Source organism: Malaclemys terrapin, chromosome 7, assembly GCF_027887155.1.
Source record: "Malaclemys terrapin pileata isolate rMalTer1 chromosome 7, rMalTer1.hap1, whole genome shotgun sequence".
NCBI lineage: Eukaryota > Metazoa > Chordata > Testudines > Emydidae > Malaclemys > Malaclemys terrapin.
The window spans coordinates 107,930,611-107,946,614 of NC_071511.1; the positions used below are offsets into that span (position 1 = coordinate 107,930,611).

A 16,004-nucleotide genomic window follows, 5' to 3' on the forward strand; every position below is an offset into this window, starting at 1 on the left:
TATATAACCTTACTAGTTATTGTAATCGGGGCTGGTTCTCTCAGGAGACGGGCCGCTCTCTATTGTTGTATGCACTCTTCAATAAAGAGCTTGTATTGGACCTTGCTGGTGTTGCCTGTCTCTCACTCTGCGGTCAGACAACGAACCATGCCGTCTGGGTTAAAAAGTCCCCGACAAATTTGGCGACTCCGCCGGGACACGTCTGACTCTCTGGTGCGGGATCAGACTCCGAAGCAACGCAGCGCGCATTCTCTGGCTTCGAGGAGCCTTGCCCGGTAACCTGATCCCTGCACCGGCGATAAGGCGAGTTCTGTGAACCAGCTGAAGCCCGTAGAAACCCAGCAATGTCCACCTACCCGTTGAGTAGGATCCAGGTCTTCGGGGTTTGAGTCCCTGGGGAGGTCAGGTCTTCGGGGTTCGAGTCCCTGAATAAGGTAAGCGATCGCCATAAAGGGGTTAGAGTCCCCGAGAAAGGGGTTAAAGTCCCCGGAGAGGGGTTAGAGTCCCCAGTGAGGGGTTGGAGTCCCCGGAGTAGGGTTAGAGTCCCTACAGGCTAAATGGGACAGTTTGGCAGCAAGTGCCTGGAGGACACCCCGTTGTCTCTGGTACTTAAAGATTGGAAAGAAATCTCTAGAACAACCGGTTTGACTAAATCTAAATGAGAAACTTATGCCAAATTCAATGGCCTTCCTTTACTACTCATTTGTCCCCGACTAAAGACTGGCCAAGGTGCGGAACCTTTTCTGTTGACAGGATGGATTCCCTCAGGAATATCCTGGTTGATCTTAGACCGGGACAAATGGATTATTTATTTGTATGGTATAACTATAAAACAAAAGAAAAATTGCTTTCGGCCCCAGCTGGCTGTGAAAAAATATAGACAGAGGCAAACCAAAGGCAGTACAAGTTACAGTGCTGAGATTACATTTGCAAAGCTTAACTATCCAGTGAGATCCAACAGTCTGCCTTTGAGACCCTGGAGCTGGTGTGGTTTGGGGACGCTGAAGAAGCCACAGGCAGCCGGCCTGGACTGGAATCTCTGAAAGAGACGTCGCAGGAGACCCCAGGGGGTAAAAGAACAGCCCCCCCAAGAGTGAAATGTTAACTTTATAGTTGCTAGAGGGAGTTAAGCAGTAAAACTTAGTAAAAATGTCTGTAAGTAATCCAGGAAAGAAGTTATTTAAGTGGAATTATTCGACTATGAATACCTTAGTCTAATTTGCTGAAGAACACTCCTGCTGTGTACAATCTGTATTTTATAAGTTTAAGATGAATTGGTATTGTTTAAAGTTGCAAAACCGAGAATACTTTTGCCAGGCACAGGAAACTAGTGTTGTTTAAAGTATTTAGCATTTAATCCTTAAAGTGACTTAATGCTACAAGATTTGAAATGTTTTAAATAAAGACCAAAGGTTGTGGCTGCAGCAGGGTAGTCAAAGCCAGAAGAATAAAAGATTTAAATTTTGTTTTTGGGTAACAAAATAGCCGATAAAAGATCTAGTAAAGAGAGAGAAAGACAGTGCCCCTGGCTCTGTGTGGTCGAGCTGTCACTTTGCTGTGGGTGCATGGAGATTTTGTAAGCATAAAAGAAACAGTTACACCTTGTGTAGAAATTGATGTGGCTAGCGTTGTGGAAATTGAATTTTGAAGAGGATGTGCATTTTCCCCAAAACATGTGCAGTGTATATTGTAGTAAAAGTAAAAGAAATGCAAGCCTACCAATATAGGTTGTGTTGTCTTTTTCAGATCACTGGGTGTTTGAAAGCAGGAGTTAGAAGTAAAAGGCAATCAAAAGTTTGGGAAAGTTAATTGTGTCCTTTTTTTAAAAGTAAATCTTTAAGCTGTAGATAGCTTTGGATCTAGAAGCAAGCCAAAAAACATTTGTATTAATGCAAATTATCTTACTAATAAGGTAGAAGCCACTGAAACCTGGGCTGCCTATAAAACAAATACAAAAAAATATGGAGTAATTCCTCTGTTTTGCCTAAAATCAACAAGAGTATGTGTATATAAAAAAAATATTTTAAGTAAATAATGTCTTTCAAATCATCAAAGAAAATGCATGCCAGCTGAACAGCATTCAACGTACCATGCATTTACTGGTACAATAGGAATTATTTTTGTGTTCTATGTCCTGTCTTGTGGTGTTTGTTTTGTGGCCAGAATTGTTGTGTTTAATATTTTCATAAGACAGTCTAGTTCAAAATTAAATAAAAGAGTTAAATAAAAAAGCAGATACTTGTTTTATTCAACTTAAAATACAAAGTGTTTAAATAAATAAAAAAAAATGTGATATACTAAAGTCTAATACATTTGCTTAAGTAAAAAAAAAAAGGCTTCATTAGTCAAATCTTTTAATTAAAAAAATGTTGTTAAAATTTGCATATCAACAGTCTTTAGAAGCAAGGACATAGAAAGTTAACCCACTCCCCATATTGTACATGGGATCCTTCTGGCTACCTCAGATTTCTAGCCAGAGGGCTGGGGAGGGAAGAAAGCTATTGGACACAAGAGGTTGTACTGAGTGGACTCCTCAAAGGTGGGTGTGCTTGTCCTGGTTTGTTGCTCCAAAGCTCTGTATAGAAGTTATTTTACTGGAAAGGTGTATATGGCATACATTAAATAATAAGACTAATGTACTGTATAATGGCAATGTGTATGTGTTCATTGTTGGAAAAAAGTGTATAAGTGAAAAGTGGAAGTTTCCTTTGTAGGTTAAAAGAAGCCAAAAAGGAAAGAAGAAAAAAGAACAGAACAAGTTAACTGGAAAAAAAATAGCTAGCAAGCTCAGTCTAAAGATAAGATGCTGGCCCATCCAAGGGCACTGTCCACAGCTAAGACTTGGCTGACAGCCAAGAAAAGGGGGGCCTTAATGTGCCCAAGCAGCTGTAAAATCTGCAAAACACTGCCAGGCATTAATGAAATGTGTTAAGTTTTTCTCACAAGTAAAGAAGTGCTACCTAAAGACCATAGCAGCCCTGCCATTCATTGAAACCAGGAGACTGAGTCTACGTAAAGTCCATCAACGAAAGACTGCTTTGACTCCATGCTGAAAAGGCCCTTTCCAAGTCCTGTTAACCACCAACACTGCTGTGAAGTGCCAAGGACTGCCTACCTGGACTCATGCTTCTCACTGCAAAAAGACCCCTCCACCACGGGAGGACTCTCCGACTGATGATCAGCCTATTCCTCCTCCTAACTCTGCTGTGCCTTCTGGACAGCAGGGTAGAGGGAAAAAAAAGACAAGGTGAAGTGCTAGTAACCTCTCCCTTGTCCACTGACAGACCTACTGTGCCTTTGGATTTTTTTCTAAAAGAAGCAAAACCCATTACAAAGTAATGTGCTAGTAACCTCTCCCCTGTATGATGCTGAACCACACTGTTTCAGAAAAAGAGAAGTAGAAACACTCGCTCCATTAAAACCACCAAAGTCCAGGAATTCCTGACTAAAAAAAAAACATTAAGAACTGACCCTAGTAAAGAAACAAAGAATTATACACTGGCAGGAAAAAACTTGTGGGACCCATGCTTAGAAATGTAGTTTTAATTGGATTTTGGAGTTTATTCTACAGGCTGCGCCCTGTGTTTTGAATGAGTCCTTCAGCATGTATTGCCCTCCCTAATTGAATTTTAAATGCAAAAAGGGCTGCTATTAGATTAGCACAACAAAGTGCTTAAGTTATTTCCTCTAAAAAGAAAAGAGACTTAACCGGATCCCTATAAAATAAGGCCAATAGTACAGCAGCAGTTCAAAATATTTTTAAGAACCAAAAACATAATAAGAAATTAGGGCAACTAAAGAAGGCCACAAGCCTTATTTGTGGAGCACAGCTAACCCAGGTACAGGCTAGAATTGGTAAGTTACATGTTATCTCCGCCCTTAGTTCTATGACCCAGAAGTTGCTGACAGAGATGGTATTGAATATCACTGAGGCTGGGAAGGCATTGCAGTGGGATCTAGCATGTTCAGGCTTGGCCCACTGCCCTTACAGACACATCAGGAGTACCATCTGATCTGTGGCCATAAAGAAATACTTGGAGACTTTCCTAGTGGAAGTGCGGACATTCTCAATGCTCCTTCCAAGCATATGGACCGGTTAGGGAGGTGTGGGCTCCCACATACCGAATCCTGCCGGGTCCATAGAGAGGAAGCATGTAGGATTGGGTAATTCACCGAGACATCTGGGAAATTAGACTAACGCTGATGCCCTGGTGGACTTGGCAACCGCACAGAGAAAACTAAGGCAAATGGTTCTCCAGAACCACTTGGCTCTAGATATTTTACTGGCCTCTCAGAGAGGAACATGTGCATTAATTAAACAAGAATGCTGTGTGTATGTCCCAGATGTTTATAATGCCACTTGGGAAAGAGAAAACCACCTTATAGAAGTAGCAAAAGACCACGGAGGGAAGCAAATTGAATCCTGGTGGAGTAACCTGTTCAATTGAATTCCAGATATAGGTGGTTGGCTCCATAATGTACTCCGAAGCGCAGTTGTAATTATATGCGGCTTACTGGCCTTGTATGTTATGATAAAAGTTGGACGTTGGATGGGCGCCAAGGTGTGTTCTGTCCAAAGGTAACAAACTCCCAAGTTTACCACTCACAGTAGTTAGTTGTCCCAGGAGTCCCTTCGAGGTACTCCAAGGACAAAGGGGGGACTGTTAGGTCCAAAAAAAATGAAGCATAGAACAGGTTGTTTAGCCAGTTTAGCCAAAGTTAGGCTAACTGTAGTTGCTGGGCCATTCCTGTCTCTCTGTGAATCATGAGGACATGCTTGCTTGGGCTTCAAAGAATGAGATAAGGGGCGGAGGCCGTATTCTTGTACCAAATGTACTAGGAACGGTTTGTTTCGACATATGAAGACTTGCAGTCTCCACTCCCTGTTTCTGTTCTTAACTCCCTCCTTTCTCCTAGTTTCTGGTGCATAACGAAAAAGCTAATAAGAAGCTGCTAAGGCATCATGAACTGTTTGTACTGTCAAAAAACATAGATATGCATGAATATTAGAAGTTTTAACTAGTAAGGGGGGGGGATTAGGTTGTTTTAACTATGACGCGACGGAACTGTCTATATAACCTTACTAGTTATTGTAATCGGGGCTGGTTCTCTCAGGAGACGGGCCGCTCTCTATTGTTGTGTGCACTCTTCAATAAAGAGCTTGTATTGGACCTTGCTGGTGTTGCCTGTCTCTCACTCTGCGGTCAGACAACGAACCATGCCGTCTGGGTTAAAAAGTCCCCGGCAATGGTATTGAGCCTTTAGGGATACCATAAAAGCTGGCAGAAGGTTCTCTGTCTTAGTCAAGGCCTTAGATTAATTTCATTAAAACAATAATTTAATTACCTAGTGTTTCTCTCTCTCTCTCTCTGCTGGATTAAAGTTAATGTTCTCTTGAATTCTTCAGGCGCTCTCTTCTCTGCCATCTCAGCTTTTATCTGCAATAATTTGATATGATTCTTATGGGGAAACTGGATGCCCTTTATCGATCTTGCACGGAAGGGACATTCAATTATCTAACCTGCAGGGTTTCTCAATTACAATTTTTTTATAAATGGTTTGCTAATGATCCTTCTGTTGCTCCGGTTAATACTGAGGCTGCCCATGCAGGGACTAGAAAATAGAATGCTCTTTTATTTATGGGGAAGTTATCTCATCTCCAGCACAACCCACCATTGTGGTTCAGCCTCCAGTTTCCATTTTCTCCTTGCAACTCCTATTTTGGAACGTAACTCCCTGATTTTGAAATAAAAACTATATATGACGGGTGCACGATGCTTGGCGATGCAGTATGGCTTAGTGCTAGAGCAATGCAGAGTAAATGCCATCTTTTTTCATATGTGCCAAGAAGAGGGAAATAGAAAACAGGGACCAAGATAAGGATGTTTTGGCTTGTATTTCAGAACCATAAGGCATTCAGTACTTCCCATTTCATATGCCCCTTCCTCCTCATTTTACTTGCTTAGCTGAAGAGTTATTTTCATTGTGAGCATGTGTGTGTGTGTGTGTGTGTGTGTGTATTGAGAACTATAGTTTCCCAAGTCACCTGCGGGGGAGTAGGTTGCACCCTCCTAAATAAGGACAACCTCTTGCCTCCCAAGCTCGCTATGGGACAGGATGGACCTCACTGCTCATTGTTTAGACCATTTGGCTCTTGATGTGTAATTCTTTTTGAGAATCCTGTATAGGAAATATGCTTTTTAAGCACTGTCACAGATTCAGTCAAATAGACTATTTCTCCTTCATCGATCACATTTTACCTACTTAAGCGTGCAACTTTTTGATTTATGTGAGTCACGTTATTCCCCTGTCTGACAATGGAGACAGTGGCTCAAGGGAGAAATACTTCAGTAGCAGAGATTTGTAGAGAGGTATTAGGTCTTCAATTGTTACTTTGTATTCACCTTCATAGAGCACTTAGGTCAGACCAAGCATATTCATCCCCTGGAAGTAGGCATCTTTGTTCTTGCCCAGCATCGGATTACTTTGGAGTACTGTATCCAGGTTGTACACATCCTTGTCATGGTATCACTTTGCAGGGAGACTGAGTATTTAAATAGGTTTTAATCTTCAGCTCTTTAAGAAGTGGTGAAGCCATAATTGGCTTCATGCTGTATGTCAAAATATATTTAATCAAAGCAGTAATTTTGGTATTGTTTCATACTACAGAGTGATAACTCTTTCAGTGTCCACATCTCCACCACATGGTGTCCTGATCCAAAGCCCATTGAAATCAATGGGGGTCTTGCCAATGTCTTCAGTAGGCTTTGCACTGAGCTCTAAATAAGAATCAAATACCAATAAGTATCTTTTTTCTGAAGTCTGTGGGAAAGGGATGGACTTCAGTAAGATCCCCTTCACTTTGTAAAGAGATGTTTACACAGTTTACTGGTATATTAAAAACAAAATTAAACATTATCCATTGATAATGATGTATCCCAGCTGTTTTCCATCTTGGCTTCCTTCATCATTTTGCTATCCCTCTCACCTTACATTCACTGTTATGTTCAATTTTTTTTCCAAATTATTTTAAAAGCTTTTCTGGCTTACTTTGCCCAAACCAAAGGATTATTAGATGTTAAAGATACTGGAGGCTGGTATATTTTGTTTGTTACCCCAAAAGCTCTATGTTGGACACCTCTGCCCTCTGAACTTTTTCAAAAACAAAACAAATCAAATTAATTTTTTCCCCCTGATTATGTGGAAGCTTAAAATAGGGTGACCAGATGTTCCGATTTTATAGGGACAGTCCCGATATTTGGGGCTTTTTCTTATATAGGCTCCTATTACCCCCCCATCCCCTGTCCAGAGTTTTCATACTTGCTATCTGGTCAGCCTAGCTTAAAAGAAGATATTAACTAAATGAATAAATAAAATAAAAACTTTGAAGCAAATCAGCATATCTGATTTTGAGTTAAGACACTAAAAATTTAAGTTTCTGACCTTAGTTCAAAGAATCTAACTCTTTTTGGGAAGCTAATGTTTGGATTTATCACTTCTGATTTCCCTGCTCTGAATTCTTCCTGTAATAGGGTAATTTCAAACAAAACTGGTTTTAAATAAAGAAGTTTATTAATGACTTTGCCTCCTGGTTCTACATGAGCAACTGTGTGGTGAAGTATTTAATTGAGAATGATTTAGGCCCCAGTCTAGATAAACACTTAAGCACCTGTATAAACTTAAGCTTGTGAGTAGTGTCATTGAAGTCTTCTCAGTGCTTGGAAGTCTTTGCATGAGATACTGTATGCAGCCTTTAACCCTGATCAAAGGAACTCAGTCTACCATGACTTCAGTGGGACTACTCCCATACTTAAAGATATGTACATGCTTAAGTGCTTTTGCTGGGGCCTTAGCTGTCAAATGGCACCGCTAATATATATTTTTATTAAAGAAACACAACATTCCTAACCATTTCATTGCAAAAGTGCCCTTCCAAAATGTAAACTGACTGCTAATGGTAAGTTTCTCAGTGATTTTTCTGAGTAGCAGCCATGTTAGTCTGTATCCGCAAAAAGAACAGGAGTACTTGTGGCACCTTAGAGATTAACAAATTTATTAGAGCATAAGCTTTCGTGGACTACAGCCCACGCTGCACGCATCCGAAGAAGTGGGCTGTAGTCCACGAAAGCTTATGCTCTAATAAATTTGTTAGTCTCTAAGGTGCCACAAGTACTCCTGTTCTTTTTGAGTGATTTTTCTGTATATCATGGGCCATCTGTAGCCCCCCACAACATCCCAGAGCTACCCAGTCCAACCATCAGAGCTCCTATCTTGAGTTCTTGCTCTCGACTACCAGCACATCCACAACCTTCACTCAACTGGACACTTCACTCTGTCTTTAGAAGGCCCTGCAGCATTGAAAGAAACTGTCAGAAACACCCCTATCCAACCTTTTGAACCACTGCTTCTATTACCCCTCCCCCCCCAAGTTAAATGGATGTGTAGCACTGGTAAGGGAATATCAGGGTTAGATTTACCTCTGCTCTGTTCCTTTAAGGATTGACAGGCTGCTGAGGAGGTCAAAGGGGACAGTTCTGGTCAGGGCCGGCTCTGGCTTTTTTGCCGCCCCAGGCAAAAAAGCCTCCCGCCGCCCCCCGCCCCCCAGCGGGGAGCGCGGCAGGGGAAGGTGGCGAGCCCGGCCGCGACCCCACTTTCCCCGGCCGGCTGGAGTGCCGGGAGGAGGGCGGCGAGCCCGGCCGCAGCCCCGCTCTCCCCAGCCGGCCGGAGCGCTGAGGGGAGGGCGGCGAGCCCGGCTGGGGCCCCGTTCTCCCCGGGTGAGCGCTGCCCCCCTCCAGATGCCGCCCACGCACATGCTTGGAGGGCTTGTGCCTGGAGCCGGCCGTGGCTCTGGTTGCAGTGAGTGCCCTGTGAAAGGACTGAGCAGCACAAGGGCTTGTGCAAGTTGTGTGTGTTTGCTTTTTGTTTTATGCGGTCTCTGGTCTGGGAATATAGCAGAGGCAGTTTCCGTGAGCAGGAAGAGGGTTGGGTGTTCACATAATAGACTCTTGAGGACGGAACAGAATGGTGGAATCCAGGATGCTACTTAGTGCCTAAACCCAGATTTAGGCAAATAAGTTCTGTTTTTTGGGTGCCTAAGTCCCTCATTATGATCCTGTTGAAGCTGTACCACTGTGAATAAATAAAGAGTGATTGGAACAGGGGGATTTGGCCCAGGGTTTCCTGCCCCCCAGGTGGCTGCCCTAACCTGTGTGTGTCCGTCCATCCATCCCAGTGACTGTTTAAGTATTATTCTGCAGTGAAACAGATTCAACAGGACAGGTTGAGGGAACCCCCATAAGAATATCCCATAGTCTCAGATGTTAGAGACTTCTCCTGAGAGGTGGGAGAACCATGTTCAAATCTTTTCTCCCCTCTGCCAGGCAAGGGGGAATTGAACCTGGATTTCCTACTTCCCAGGTGAGTACTCTAACCCCTTGGCTAAAAGTTATTAGGTCATCACCACTGACATGATGGCACTGGTGTAAACCCTGCTGGAATACTGTTCCAGTTCTGGTGCTTACAATTCGAAAAGGATGTTGATAAATTGGAGAGGGCTCAGAGGAGAACCACAGAAAGATAAAAGGATTAGAAAATGTGCCTTATACTGATAAACTCAAGGAACTCTATCTGTTTATTTTAACAAAGAAAAGGTTAAGGTGTAACTGGATTAAGCCTATAGGTTCATACCTGGGAAACAAATATTTAATAAGGGGCTGTTTATTCTAGCAGAGAAAGGTATAGCATGATCCAATGGCAGAAAGTTGAAGCTAGCCAAATTCAAACTGGAGATAAGGCATACGTTTTTACCAGAGAATAACCACTGGAACAATTTACCAAGGGTCATGGTGGATTCTCCATCACTGACATCCTGGAAATCAAGATTGAACGATTTTCAAAATGATATACTGTAGGAATTATTTTGGGGAAGTTCTATGACCTGTGTTATATAAGAGGTCAACCTAGATGACCACAGTGGTCCCTTTTGTCCTTGGAATCTATGAAAAACCACTACTATCTGTGGCTCTGGCTGTTTCATATGGAGTGAGTCAGGCACCTAATTCGTTCCTACAAGAAATGATGAGGGACCTAAGCCAGGAGAGGAGTTCCCATACATGGATAGTGATTAGAGGTAGGCACCTCCCTGCAGCCTGGACTTAGGCACTTATCTCTGAGAAAGTGGTGGCCTTAGCACATCAGCATCTCCTATTGGCTATTTTAGGTAGGGAGCCCTCTACCATGCTGTCTTTTGTGAATCATATTCTAAGGCACTTATCTCTTCCCATTCATCGTACAGGGAGCCTAGGTTTGTGGATCAGTGTTGTTCCTATGATTTTCTAGGTACCTTATGTGATTAATGTGCATAAGCCTTGTCAAGTAGTGTCAGACTAAGCAGTGTTAGGCCTAAAACTTCTGGAAGTTGTAAGAAGCGAGTACAGTTGAATCCTGCAAGCATAAGCATAATCTAGCTAGGAAGCTTTATAAACTAAAAAGGAAACTCTGTAAAGATAAATACAGACCTGTGGTTACTATGCTCTGCAACCAAATATCTCTTTAAGCTAACTCAAGCATTTTTGAGTCTAGCAAATTGACCACCATTAGCCGCATAGAGAAGAGATGAGCTGAGTACAGGTGCACAGTTCATAAGATCAAAACAACTGCAAATACCACCCTAGAACATTTGGCCACCTTGATTGGTTGACCTGTTTTGAAACACGGCCAGCAAATACCGTATAAAATAGGTGTAAAGACGCAAGTGTGTGTGTGTGTGTGTGTGTGTGTGTGTGTGTTAACCTAAAGGAGATCGCTCTTTGTCAGGCTCACATACACCCCCTGAACCAAAGGGACTTGCGCCTCACTGACTATCTGTGCCTGGCCAGTGCAGAAAATGGTCAACTGAAGGTAATGTATCTTTGGAAGAATGCAGGGTAAGGTTTTGAAGTGAAGAGGTCTGGTTGTGCTCGAGCTAGTTAATCTTAAGTCTGTATTAATACTATAGTTTAATTATATTAGTAAATTGTTTAAGTTGTTTAGAGATAGTAGTAGTCAATAGTTAATCAATATATAATAACTGTATATGTTTTTGTGCCTTGCTGGGAACTGGTACAGCGTTGGTGAAGCTAGTAGTTTGTAAACAATAATAGCTTTGCATGTCGCTGTGCCCATCTTCAGTAAAAGTTACCATCAAGTTTATCATAAAAGTCTGTAAAAGTTTATAAATTGTTAAATTAGTTAATAGGTAGGTTAAAATTAGTAAACTATAGTTGATTAATGTATCAGTATTGCATATGAATTTGTGTTGGTTGGAGATGGTTACAGTATACGTGAAGTCGCTAGGCACATTCTGTCTGTGTTGCCTTTATAGTCATAAGTCAGTAAAAACCTTTCTTGAGAAATAATTCGTTGTTTAGTTTCTCTTTTGCGGACACTACTCAACCTCATTACATCTGTGGTGGGAAGTAGCGATCACCCAGAGACCCATTAGGGTCCTGACGTGTGCCACCTCCTTCCATTAATCTCCACACCTTAGGTGCCCGAACACTTTGCTTTGCAATGCCTAAGGGCCTTCATGTATTCAATCGAAGAAGTCACCGAAGAAAGGGCCAGCTGGCTCACCAATGTAAATAAACAGTTTGTAATTACTGAAGAAAATTGTGCAACTTGTGCGCGCGTAACAGGTTAAGAGTGTGAGCAAAGGGCTCTCAAACTGAGTCTAATTATGGGTTAGAGAGCTTTTAGCTGAGTTTCCAAATTTTCAGTGTGTTTAAATTTTGTAACTATAATTTTTTTGTTTTTAAGTAGAAGATACCTTTCAATTAAGGTTGCTAAATTAACTAAGAATGTGTTTGTGAGTGATAGCTCGTACTTGTATTGCAGCTGATTAATGTAATGGCTTATCTATTGGCATATACCCATATATATTTTTTGTTTTTTATTTTTTTTTAGGTTATGCAACACAGATCTTTGAAGCTACCTTTATGTAGATGAAACTTTCAGAAGCAGCACTCCATTTTGGAACCTACCTTTTTTGAGAGCATATTGGACTTTCCAAGGCACCTTCTGTCTGGGCTACATATATTGCTTACTCCTAAGTACATCAGAGGACAATGAGGTCTTTTTATTTTTTGTGTATTTTCACACTATATAGTGAAGTTTCTTCCATCTCATTTTGTTCAATGGGAAAAACTTGAGCAAGACTTGCGGTTGCTTTTTATTTTACTAGATTTCCCTTAAGGAGCCAAGTCTTTATGAAACATGTCCACCATAGCTTTATTTGTATTTTTTTCATTTGTGACTGAGACAGTATATTAATTTCAGCATATTTTAGCTGTTTTGGTTTGAACCTGGCTTTCTGAATTACAGCATATATCATAATGCAAGGAATTAAATTATTTCAAGTTTTCAGAAAATAATTTGTATGTATCAGAAATATTTTATGGCTATTCATGGCTCATTAATATAGCAGTTTAACGGTACTAATATGAGGCATTGCATTAATTGTTGCATACAGTTATTACCAAATGACTTGCACAAACAGTGTTTCAGATGCCGTGGGTCTAATCATATTAACCAGAAGTGTCCTGTGTGCAAACAAGGAAATATAATTCCTTTGTATGTGGATAGTAAGCAGATGAACTTGCTAGCGGTTTTGGAAGTAAGGACTGATCATAATGAAAGCTGGAATGGATTTTTTTGCTTGAGGAAAGGGAAGCTATGCAGCTTGATATTTGGGTTGATAATAATGACTTTAGTGATGGCATCATACATACTGACTGGAGCCAAACATGGCCTATTACTAATACCTTCGCCATTCCATTATGGAGCTTTTACTGGCAACCCAAACTTAATGGACAATGAAAGCCTTAGTGAGACGAAAGACCATTACCAGTCTTCTAAAATTAATATTTCATATGTAAGGGATTATCCAAGCATTAAATTAATTATTGACACTATTACTTCAAAGATTGAGTTTATAAACAGACAACGTCCAGATTTAGAAGATCTGAAGAAACAAGAACTGCATGTAAGTATAAACTAAACTCCCCCTGAAACTGATGTATGCATGTATGTTTGTTTATTTCAAGTATTCTGGGCCGGATCTTCAGATGAGGTAAAACAGTATAGCTAATTGAAGTCGATATGGATCTGGAACACCAACTGCTGCAGTCTTTTCCCTACAGATAAATATATTTATCTGTATATGTATAATATGCAACTGTCGATCCACTGGACCATGGTGTATGCATAAGAGGTCTAATCAAGTGCCTGATGAATCCACTTATGGCTGACAAGCCCAAAACGAGAGTGACACAGCTTGTTACAAATGTCACAGTTCCATGTGTTGTCTGAGTTGTAGTCTAAGATTACTGCACGCTGCTTTCTTCTTTCTTGTTTTGCTTCCATCCACTAAATCAGGGGTTGGCAACCTTTGGCACACGGCTCGCCAGGGTAAGCACCCTGGCGGTCTGGGCCGGTTTGATTACCTGCCGCGTCCGCAGGTTCGGCCGATCGCGGCTCTCACTGGCCGCAGTTCACAGTCCCAGGCCAATGGGGGCTGTGGGAAGTGGCGCAAGCCGACGGATGTGCTGGCCACTGCTTCCCGCCGCCCCCATTGGCCTGGGCCGGTGAACTGTGGCCAGTGGGAGTGGCGATCAGCCGAACCTGCGGACGCGGCAGGTAAACAAACCGGCCCGGTCTGTCAGGGTGCTTACCCTGGCGAGCCGTATGCCAAAGGTTGCCAATTCCTGCTCTAGATCAAAGCTGCTTCATGTTGAGCTGCACCCAGTGCCAGATGTTCTGCACTGGGATTCTGCGCGCTCCTCCCAGCTTTCTACATTGATGCTGAACAACTTCATGTCATTTTTGCACATATCGTGGTACCACATAAAGGGTGACCCCGCTTTCTAGAGCCGTCTCGAAACTTGATGTACAAAATATTCTTGGGAATACAGTCTTCTCCCATTCTCTTGACATGAGCAATCCATTGCAACCTCTTCTTTTGGATAGTGGATTCTAAGTGTGTCAGTCTGCACGCTCCAGCACCTCTTGTGTTTGGTATTTTGTCTTCCCACTTTATTTTCAGGATCTTGTGCAGGCATCTCATGTGGAAACTATTCAGTTTCCTGATGTGCCTAGCATATATAGTCCACGTTTCTGAACCATAAAGCAGGGATGACCGCTCACAAGTCTCGTAAATTTGCATCTTCACCTTAGTCAATAATTTGTTGTTATTCCATGCACGTTTCTCTGTGTGTGGGTGTGATTTGTATTTGAGCCATAGGCAAAACAGATGAATTATATAAATGATCTGAACATCTGAGAAAAGAAGTCTGACAATCTTGCATGAGTAGTACAATTATATTGATCTTATTCCTTGTCGTTTTATACAAAATAATTCAGAGGAGTTAGTCAGATGTGCCAAAACATTTAACTGATAAATAAAAAACAGCCTCCCTTAATAACTGATTGCTAGTGTGCCTTCCCAGAAATCTAGTAATTGGTATTCCAAACACTCATGCAAATCTTGTATTTCAGAATTAAAAACTGGAAGTTAATTTCATCTGATTATTTTATCTTTGGCTTTTTTTTTTTTCAGTGCTACTAATTATTATTCTTTGCAAGCTTATTTTAAGGATTCCTTAAATTAAGTAGTACTACAAATTCCAGCAGGCTTCATAGAGTTTAGTGATGCTTGCAGCATAAAGATAAGGCCTGATTCTGAGAAGGCTGAACATCTCCACTCCCATTGAAGTCAATGGGCTAAATTGGGAAGTCTTTCACTAAAGTCAGAAATGGGATTTATCCCTGAGTGAAGATTGAGTAAAACTTGAGACAGGATTTCAGGATTTGGCTAAATGGAGGCTAGAGGCGCTCAATTTGTAGTTGAAGTACAGCACTTAAGCAAGAGTCATACAGTGCTTCTGGATAGCCCTAATAGAGCTAACAGCAGAAGGTGTTTTTTTACTGTGTTGATTTTGTCCTCAATCTTTTCCTTCATTAACCCCCCCCCCAGCACCCTCCCCAAAAATACTTCTGGTATTAAGTGATACAATGGAAAATATGTTCAGTTTTATTCTTAAATATTTCTTGGCTCAGTTGTTTCTTTAGGTCCTAAGCCAATCCCCATTGATGTCACTGGAAGCCTTTCCATTGTCTTTGACAGGAATTGGGCTGGACTCTAAAAGTGCCAGCAGCCATTGGGTTGGTACAGAGGTGCATATTCCAGAGGGGAGCTGAGAGGCATTGTATGACTCTTGCTTAAGTGTAGTACTTTGACCATAAATTGCTGGGATTTATCACATTCGCTTATGGATTCAGGAGGAAGTATTCCTCCACTGTAGGAATTACTGAGTGAAATGCTATGGCTTGTGTTATGTAGGAAATCAGACTAGATGATCATAGTTGTCCCTTCTGGCCTTAAAATTGATGAGTGTATGAATATTCTCCCTTCTCCATCTGGCTCGGCACCCTCTCTCCACCTCATGCAGCTGTGCAGGGTCTGGCTCCAGTTTGGTCAATAACAGAGTTGTGCAATTGGCAAAAAAAAAAAATGTAGAAAAATGATGGTGGTTGCGTTGTTCTCACTAATTGTGTTAAATAAGAAAGTGTCATTATAAACCTTGCTTGACTGAAATTATTGTTCTTTATGTTGCAGATGTTTTCTATAATTCCTAATAAATTCCTTCCAAATAGCAAGAATCCTTGTTGGTATGAAGAATATAGAGGAAATACTACAACAGATCCTTACACAACAAACTCATATGCACTGTATTCAAAGCGTTTTCGGACCATATTTGATTACCTCAGAAAAGTATTTTGGAACCACTTGTATCATTATAAGGATAAGCACTATCGGCTGCGCTGTCTTCCTCATTTCTACATAATAGGCCAGCCAAAATGTGGAACGACCGATCTTTATGACAGGCTCAGGTTACACCCAGATGTTAGATTCTCAGCAATTAAAGAACCACACTGGTGGACAAGGAAGCGATTTGGTGAGTAAACAT

At 41.4% G+C, this 16,004-nt stretch overlaps 1 protein-coding gene across 7 annotated transcripts in view; it reads left to right on the top strand.

Moving 5' to 3' along the window:
• The window catches only part of CHST15 (carbohydrate sulfotransferase 15), an 88,380-nt gene that overhangs the window by 42,706 nt on the left and 29,670 nt on the right, over nt 1-16,004 (top strand). For 6 of the 7 annotated variants that reach the window (XM_054035896.1, XM_054035900.1, XM_054035897.1 and 3 more), the window contains exons 2-3: nt 11,944-13,021; nt 15,653-15,992. In XM_054035896.1, the coding sequence (XP_053891871.1) occupies nt 12,479-13,021; nt 15,653-15,992 (883 nt within the window). In that variant the 5' untranslated portion in view covers nt 11,944-12,478. Of the gene's footprint in view, nt 1-58; nt 435-11,943; nt 13,022-15,652; nt 15,993-16,004 lie in introns of those variants that run through there. The other variant, XM_054035901.1, reaches the window with a different exon arrangement.